The sequence below is a fragment of the Gymnoscopelus microlampas genome, assembly GCF_963454915.1.
Source record: "Gymnoscopelus microlampas genome assembly, chromosome: 21".
In the NCBI taxonomy this organism is placed as follows: Eukaryota; Metazoa; Chordata; class Actinopteri; order Myctophiformes; family Myctophidae; genus Gymnoscopelus; species Gymnoscopelus microlampas.
This window is the reverse complement of record NC_139958.1, coordinates 3,739,318-3,748,233: the sequence shown is the minus strand read 5'-3', so window position 1 is coordinate 3,748,233 and position 8,916 is coordinate 3,739,318. Positions and strand designations below refer to the sequence as shown.

Here is an 8,916-nt window from a genome sequence, read left to right as displayed (position 1 = left end):
CTATATTGTATAAAATTGTGTTTCAGATTAAAGTTTTATTTTTTACTTAGTCTGCTCTTTTTTCCCCTCTACACCTATAGCCTCTTTGCCAAAAATAGCCGAAAAGGAATTCTAGGGTTCTTTCTTTCTTTTTTGAGGTATTAAAAAAGTCTTAAAGGCCCTTAAATTGTCACCTCACTGTCATCTGGGGACCCCCAAAAAAAATACCCAAATAAGGCCCCGACCCACAGGTTGAGAGCCACTGGCCTAAACCAATCGCAAGCAGAGATCCACGGATCCGCCTACACATGACGTCATGTAAAGGCGACACGTACGGGTACACAAATTTGTGCGCATGCGTAAATAACTGTATGGAGGGATTTATGAGCGGAGAGAGAATAAGGACTACAAAAAAAAACGAAAACTACACATTCATTCATTTCACAATGGAAAACAGCGATACTAATAATAAAGAAGTGGAGATAGGGAAGACGTGCCGTATGTGTAAACATAGCATGCTGTTTAACGGCACCGTGTCGAACAGCAGGCTGTTGTTCAACAGTCTGCTGAGCAGGAACAGAGAGAAGCTCATCAGTGAGAGGTTCAGAGACATAGGGGTCTTTCTGCCCTGCAGACCAGGACTCTACTCCTCTAGGATCTGTAAGGTATGATACCAGTGGTTTCAAGGTTTCAGGTGGTTTCAGGTTCTCAAACTTTTTCATGTCAAGGACCCCCAAATTGACACTTATCAGCCCGCGCACCCCCATTTGGAAAGATAAGCCAGGGACCCAGGGGTGCAATGCTCAGTGGACGGGGTTGCACGCCGAGCAACCACTTATTTGGCCAGGGGGACGCGCAGGCACACGCATAGATTTAAAACTACTTTAAATTCACACTTCATCAAAGTTTGCAAAGGCTCCCGATTTGTTACGCTCTAGCAGTGATTCTCAACCATTTTAATTGCAAGGACCCCCAGTTTGACATGCATTAGGGCTACAGACCCCCATTTAATGGCATTTCTATCTCTGGGACCCCAATTCATATTGTAAAATCAATGTTAATTTAACTCTGAGCTCTCAGAGTTACAGACCCGTAAGGGTCCATTTGGTTCCTATCCATCATTTAGCTGGGGACCCCCTGGAACCCCCTCAAGTACCCCTGGGGTTCCCCGGACCCCACTTTGAGAACCAATGGAAGTTAGCTGTAGTAGCCTATAGCCTCGTATACGTATTTATGATTCTGACATTTTCAATCTGCGAGAGTTGTAGGGTTCACCCACATGGAAACAGGGACTTTCAGCACTATGCCCCGTAGATACTCCAAACATGTACACATTGAAAATAAAGGTGCTTACCCCCCAAGCCCCAAATGTTAACTGTCTCTACGGGGTAGTAGTTTAATGTAGTAATCCATATATTTCAATAAAGAAGTGTTTTAATGCCGTCTGTGGCCGATTCTGTCGGAAGTTCCCAATGGGCGGTAGTAACGGGTAGTGAGGGGGCGCATCTGGTGAAACACGGAATTACACTCAATGTAAACGGGAAGTAAACGAGGGTGAAAAAATGGCGTTCGGCCACAGACGGCATTAAAACACGTCTTTATTGAAGGATATGGATTATTACATTAAACTACTGCCGCGTAGAGACAGTTAACATTTGGCGCTTGGGGGTAAGCACCTTTATTTTCAATTTGTACATGTTTGGAGTATCTGAAGGGTATAGTGCAGAAAGTCCCTGTGTCCATGGGGGGTGAACCCTACAACTCTCGTAGATTGAAAACGTCAGAATCATAAATACGTCTACGAGGCTTGTATACTACAGCTAAACTCCACTACATCTCAGAGGCAAATATTGTACTTTTACTCCACTACAATTATTTGAAAACTTTAGTTACTAGTTACTTTTGAGATATAAATCATGATATAATGAAACATACCCTAATCACTTTAACCCTATTTTATACCTAGGCTATTTGAAAATAGCCGATCTACAAGCTCACAACGCGTTGTGAGCTTGTTGATCTGCTATTTTCAAATATTTAGTACTTTTACTTTTGGTACTTACGTACATTTTGATGCCAATACTTTAGTACTTTTACTCAAGTAAATTTTGAATTCTGGACTTTTACTTGTAACAGAGTATTTTTACATTGCAGTATTGGTACCTTTACTAAAGTAAAGAATGTTTGTACTTTTTCCACCACCACTGAAGGCATGTCTGAACGCCCTGACCAGGGTGGAGGGCTCCTTAAGCACTCTGGACAGGTGGAAACGTGAGCACAACAACATGGTGGTGGAGGCGGAGGAGGAGGAGGAGACCCCAAACGACGGAGGAGAGAGGAGCAGAGAGGAGGAGAAGACTAATAAGAGGGACCGCGATGACACAGACGCGCCGACGGAGTCGCCGCCACGTCCAAAGAAATTCCTTAAAACTCTCAACCCGGAGACGCGTGTCAGCACGACAGAGGTAAAGTAACAGTCTAACACAGTGGTTTTCAACCCTTTTCATGCCAAGGACCCGTAAAATTGACACTTATTAGCCTGCGGACCACCCATTTGAAAAGATATGCCAGGGACCCCCATAAGTGAAGATTTTTACGGCTCTAGCAGTGATTCTCAACCATTTTCATTTCAAGGACCCCCAGTTTGACATGCGTTAGGGCTACGGACCCCCATTTAATGGCCTTTCTATCTCTGGGACCCTAATTCATATTGTAAAATCAATGTTAATTTAACGGGTCCATTTGGTTCCATTTGTACACTCTCAGAGTTACAGACCCATAAGGGTCCATTTGGTTCCCATCCATCATTTACCTGGGAACCCCCTGGAACCCCCTCAAGTACCCCTGGGGGTCCCCGGACCCCACTTTGAGAACCAATGAACTAACAGAACACACTGTCATGCTGAAACATGTCAGTAACCCAACATGTTTGACTGTAGTTTAGCTACCTCCGTCAAAAACCTTGGTGTCACCTTTGACAGTACCTTCACATTCCATAAACATATTAGCTCTGTTGTTAAAAGCAGTTTTTCCAACTACGCCTGTTAGCAAAAGTCAAACCCTATCTTCCACCTAAACAGCTGGAGATGGCAATCCACGCTTTTATATCTTCTAGATTAGATTATTGCAACTCCCTTTTCTCCGGTATCGATCAGTCCTCTCTCAGGCGCCTGCAGCTGGTGCAAAACGCGGCTGCTCGCCTCCTTACTGGCACAAAAAAGCGAGAGCACATAACCCCAGTCTTAGCTGCCCTGCACTGGCTCCCTGTAAATTTTAGAATAGATTTTAAACTTCTTTTATTCACCTACAAATCTCTGCACGGCCTGGTCCCTTTATACCTGTCTGAACTTCTCGAGCCCTATATTCCAGAGAGAGCACTAAGGTCAGCCAACCAGGTGCTCCTAGAGGTTCCCATAACCGGGCTGAGGAGCACGGGTGACCGGGCCTTTGCTGCTGCTGCTCCTAGGCTCTGGAACAGCTTGCCCTTCTATATTAGAAGTGCCAATTCTATTGAGGCTTTTAAATCCCTTCTTAAAACACACTTTTATTCCTTAGCTTTTAATCACATCTAAGTTCATGTCTGTATCTCTTGTTGTATGTGATCTGTGACTTTGTTGTTGTTACACTTGCATACTTTCTTGTTTTGATGTTTCTTTTGTCTCACCATGTACAGCACTTTGGTTCAGTTTCGATTGTTGTAAATGTGCTTTATAAATAAAGTTTGGTTTGATTTGATTTGATCTTATCTAGCCCTGAAACGTGACTGTCATATCGTCATCACAGTCATGGCGCTACTTGTTCCTGTTTTTTTTTAGAAAATGTTACATTTACAACCCGTACATCTACATAAATGTTCAGATTTCAAATATAAAGTGCTGACCCCACGGCCACGGATGTTACAAGTTAAAGCGCCCGGGTCTAAGTACCCGTATCTTCTGTATTGTTCAATAAAAAGCATTTTAATCCGATTGGTGGCCATTTTCTCCGACTTTTCTCCATATGCTTTCAACTACGCCCATATCTGTTGGGGGGTGTATTGCACTCTGATACATTATTTTTTTTTAATAAATAGAAACTAGCAGCCGATCGGATTAAAATGCTTTTTATTGGAATAATAATAATAATAATGAGAGTATTTTTTTTTTGATTCTCTGTCAAGAAATATTTGGATATTTAATTATATTATATTATATACTATATCGAATTAATACCCTTTCTTTTGTGGTTTTCAAATATCTTTTGACACAGAATCACATGTTTCATGGTCATGATTCACCAGGATCCTGCATGGCTTAGTTCTAGGCTTAAAATAATTTATATAAATATTTTCTGAAATCTCTACGGGAAACATCTATGGGTCTTTCTATCTGTGGCATCACAAAATGCCCCCCCCCCCCCCCCCCCCCCACTGCTATGCGTAATAATAATACGTTTGCTTAGCAATATTATAGACATACCATATTATAGGCTAGCTGTAGAACACAACTCTCTTAGACGTATTTATGATTCTGACGTTTTCAATCTACGAGAGTTGTAGGGTTCACCCCCCATGGACACAGGGACTTTCTGCACTATACCCCGTAGACACTCCAAACATGTACACATTGAAAATAAAGGTGCTTACCCCCACGCTCCAAATGTTAACTCTCACTACGGGGTAGTAGTTAATGTAATAATGCATATCTTTCAATAAAGAAGTGTTTTAATGCCGTCTGTGGCCGATTCTGTCGGAAGTTCCCAATGGGCGGTAGTGACGCGCCCCATCTGGTGAAACCCGGAAGAATTACACTCAATGTAAACGGCAAGTAAACGAGGGTGAAAAAATGGCGTTCGGCCACAGACGGCATTACAACACTTCTTTATTGAAAGATATGGATTATTACATTAAACTACTACCCCGTAAAGACAGTTAACATTTGGGGCGTGGGCGTAAGCACCTTTATTTTCAATTTGTACATGTTTGGAGTATCTGAGGGGTATAGTGCTGAAAGTCCCTGTGTTCATGGGGGGTGAACCCTACAACTCTCGTAGATTGTAGATTAAATACGTCAACGAGAGTTGTATTCTACAGCTAATTATAGGCTATTATGTTACTGCAAAATAACTGACTATGATCCTATTGAAAAGTCTGTCTTTTATTTCATCCTTTTTAGGTGTACATCAATTACCCCAGTAAGACCGCCCCAGAGAAGTACACATGTAACCCTGCCATCAGTGGAGTCATAAACAATCTGGCAAAGAGCAAGTTCACCACAGCAGCCAAACTGATGGTGCAGAATGCAGGTAAAGCATGGCTTCATCATCTCAACACTAATATCTCTCAACAACACATATACAAGCTCATAGCCGCGCTATGAGCCTGTATATCTGCTATTTTTGAAAAATCGGGTAAATGTGTGCAAATCTTTGAATATATATATTTATTTATTTTTAAAGCGAAACATTTTAACTCAAATATTTGCTTCTGGGGGGTCCCTGGAACAACATAGTTTGAGATGGGGGTCCACGGCCAAATACATATCATTTTGGGTGGTCCTTGACATGAAAAAGTTTGAGCACCACTGATATTAAAGCAACATAGGTTTTTCAGAAAACTGTTATGATTTAGAAGACATTTGGAGAATCCCCCAGAAGCAAAGATGTTTTTGTTGTTTGCTTTAAAAAGAAAATATATAGATTTGCACATATTTTCACGATTTTTCTAAAATAGCAGATCTACAAGCTTATAGCGTGGCACTCTGTGCTTATTGGGGTAATGCTTGCAAGTAGTTGCATGTTGCAAGGAGTTGCATTGGTGTGAACTGGCCTATCGTGTACATTTTGTCCTGTATTGTTCCAAACTTTATATACTGTATGAGGATTTCATTTTCTTTTGTTTTAGGATTGTTTGTACAGTTTGTTGCATGTTGTTCTTACAAGTGGAAACAAGCTTCAACGTTTTTACCAGGTGCTCGAAGAGCGCCTGAGTCTAAGAATCGTCAGAGCAGAGGTCGACATATTACAGATTTGCATTAGACATATTTTCGACACATTTGCGTCATTGGCTGTCCTGGCTGTCCTTCACTCCTTGAAGCCAATGGCCACACGAATGGGGAGACGGCCCGCCCCCCACAGTAACAGCCCTCCGCTCTCCGCTCCCCTCATTCACACTGCAACAGTTGCAGAGCAGACAGTGCAAGTTGTACTGCAGCCTCAGGCTAACACAGTTAGCCTAAATGCTAGCGTGCTTCATTAGACCTAGTTTGGCTATTAAGTTATTATTTGGCCATGTTCACACTGACTTCAATCTTCGCTATTGTTGGGAAGACCTGTGTGGTGTCTAAAAATGTTGCCACCACTTATATAAAAAACATTATTAGTGTTTCGCGTCGCAAATTATGTTGCCAGGTTTGGCGAGAGAAATAAGCATTCCGAAAAACAAGTAATCAGGTCTATGAAAACAAACACACACACACACACACACACACACACACACACACACACACACACACACACACACACACAGCACCTGGTAGAATATGACTTCAAGTCATTTTCTTTCTTGTTTGTGTATAATCCACGTTGTTGTTTTTTTTGAATGGTGACATTATTGTGATTTTTGAAATTGCCAATACATTATTCTATTCTATTCTATTCTATTCAGGTCTTATGGATGCCCTCAAACCTGTGATGGCAGACGTTATTGACAAGGAGTGCCAGAGTCTCTGCCATCGCAGTGAGGGTTTCATGCTGTGGAAGACCTCCCCAGAAGAACTGAAGAAATTCTCCTTGCACAACCTTCAGGAGGATTTGGAGAAGATGGCGCCGTTCATGTTCTCTGTGATCTGCACCGTGTCGGGAATGCAAACCAACCATGCCTGCGCCGCCGCCGCCATTGCCCTTCGAGGGAGAGAGACCCACCTCTCTGCCTTTGCGTACCATATCAACAGTGTGCTGCAGTACGGCGGTGCCAAGAAGGCCGTCTTTGAGTCTTTGAGCAGGATGGGCATCACCACCACACATGCCAATGCTGTCCTCAAACGACACGCCATGTCAGCACTCAGTGGAGAAGACGTACCAAAAACAAAAGCTAAAAGCGAAACACCCGCCACAGCACAGGAGAGCATAGAAGAGTCGATTACTGCCAGTTTTCAGGGTCAGTCAGAATGCGAAATGGACAGTTTTCAGAGTCCGTTGTCGGAATCAGAGATTTCTATGTTGTCGGAATCCGAGATTTCTAGCCTTGAATGATGATGATGAATGATGATGATGACATAACACCAAACCTCCCACTGTCTCCTCCACAACCTACACCCCCCCCTCCTGCTTTGTCTGGAGATGGCACCATGCCAACTCCAACCCTCCTGCTGTCTCCTCCACATCCTACTCCACCTGCTGCTTGTAAAGAGGGCAAATCATTCTTAACCCATTAAGACCTGGAACTGTGGCATTTTTAGATTTGAGCTAAAAAGCATTATTTTACACTTTGGGCAATTCAAAAATAGCAGATATACAAGCTCATAGCGCGGCACCGAGTGCCGCGCTACGAGCTTGCAAATCTGCTATTTTTGAGAAATCATGAAAATGTTTGCAAATCTTTGAAATATATTTATTTTTAAGCGAACATTTGTAACTCAAATCTTTGCTTCATGGGGGGTCCCTGGAACAAAATGGGGGTCCTTGGCCAAATACATGTACATTTTGGGGGTCCTTGACATGGAAAAGTTTGAGAACCACTGACATGGTAACATACGTTTTTTCAAAAAACAAGTTTTTAGAAGACATTCTAAAAACAGACATTTTGTAGAATCGGCCTCAGGTCTTAATGGGTTAAAAGTTCAAGATCAGTAAGTCCCTTCCCGTTCTTAGAGACCTAATGGACAATGTTGACCAAGAGATAGGGATCACTAGTCCATCTGGATAGCACAAGAATAGCAGAGAAGATGAGGACATCGTAGCTCTTGTTGAACTATCCATGAAGAGAGGGCTTTTCACGAATGTTCCAGGTAGAGAGCACACAGCCTTCCCAGTCCTTTAACACGTTTAGGGCGGGAACCCCTATTTGTAACTATACCTTTCAAGACAGGAACCCGTTTTGGGGTTGTTGTTGCCATGTACAGTATATAGCAATATATATATTTTTTATATTTTTGAATAGATATTTGACGTTTTTCAGAAAACTTAGGCCAGGATTTAGAAGGAGTTTTTATAATCGCCCTCAGTTCTAAATGGGTTAAGAAATATCTCTTCTCCAATTACAGTGAGTTGTGGCAATGGATGAAGAGCAAGCTAAATGTATTTAGCATGGTACACATCTAAGATGCGAAAACTTTTATTTCCAAATGCCACTTTTTTTTCTTTTAATACTTTGTTGTAGGACAGCATCATGCAAACAGCCCCCTACAAGCCCAACGTGCTGCCTAGCGATGCTTTATTTTTTAGCATGTCCAAAATGGGGCCATCAGGTTGAAAATGTTCAGGTCTATCCGTGGGTTTTAGGTCTATCTGTAATTTAACTAATGAAAACAAGAGCTTGTGACTAAATAACTACCCTTGAGGATTTGTTTTAGTTTCCTCTACTTGAAATGCAGCCGTTTTGGATTTACACAGTGTCTAATATTTGATTGAAATTGATAGGCATGTTTGTCCAAACCATGAACAATATGTGTTGATGCTTCACATGTATTGATCATGGATGAATAAATGCAGTCGTATCCACAGTACATTTCTTCAGTAATCATTTATTCAATTTCATGTGCACTTTCAGGTCTCACTTTTAAGCAGTGGTGGAAATTAACTTAAGTATATTCAAGTACTTTTACTTCGACTCTACATGTCAGAGGCAGATGTTGTACTTTTACTCTAATATAATTATTTGAAAACCTTTGTTACTAGGGTAGGTACTTTGTAGATATTTATATAAAATGTACATTAACCACTCGAGCCCTTTTCAAACAC

General features: G+C 41.8%; 1 protein-coding gene across 1 annotated transcript; it reads left to right on the top strand.

The window, feature by feature from the left end:
• The first annotated feature begins 432 nt into the window (after positions 1 to 432).
• Positions 433 to 7,411, top strand: LOC311037706 (uncharacterized protein). The gene is made up of 4 exons (XM_084046962.1): positions 433 to 644; positions 2,190 to 2,444; positions 5,133 to 5,262; positions 6,623 to 7,411. Exons 1-4 carry the CDS (start codon positions 480 to 482, stop codon positions 7,207 to 7,209), a joined length of 1,137 nt encoding a protein of 378 aa, XP_083903088.1. The 5' UTR covers positions 433 to 479; the 3' UTR covers positions 7,210 to 7,411.
• Positions 7,412 to 8,916: the final 1,505 nt, after the last annotated feature.

What these genes read in the sequence shown, in the direction of transcription:
- LOC311037706 (XM_084046962.1), top strand. Translation starts at nt 480, where the DNA reads ATGTGTAAACATAGCATGCTGTTTAACGGCACCGTGTCGAACAGCAGG. An exon ending in ACTCCTCTAGGATCTGTAAG is followed by an intron (nt 645 to 2,189) that starts GTATGATACCAG and finishes CCACCACTGAAG; the next exon opens with GCATGTCTGAACGCCCTGAC. An exon ending in CGCGTGTCAGCACGACAGAG is followed by an intron (nt 2,445 to 5,132) that starts GTAAAGTAACAG and finishes CATCCTTTTTAG; the next exon opens with GTGTACATCAATTACCCCAG.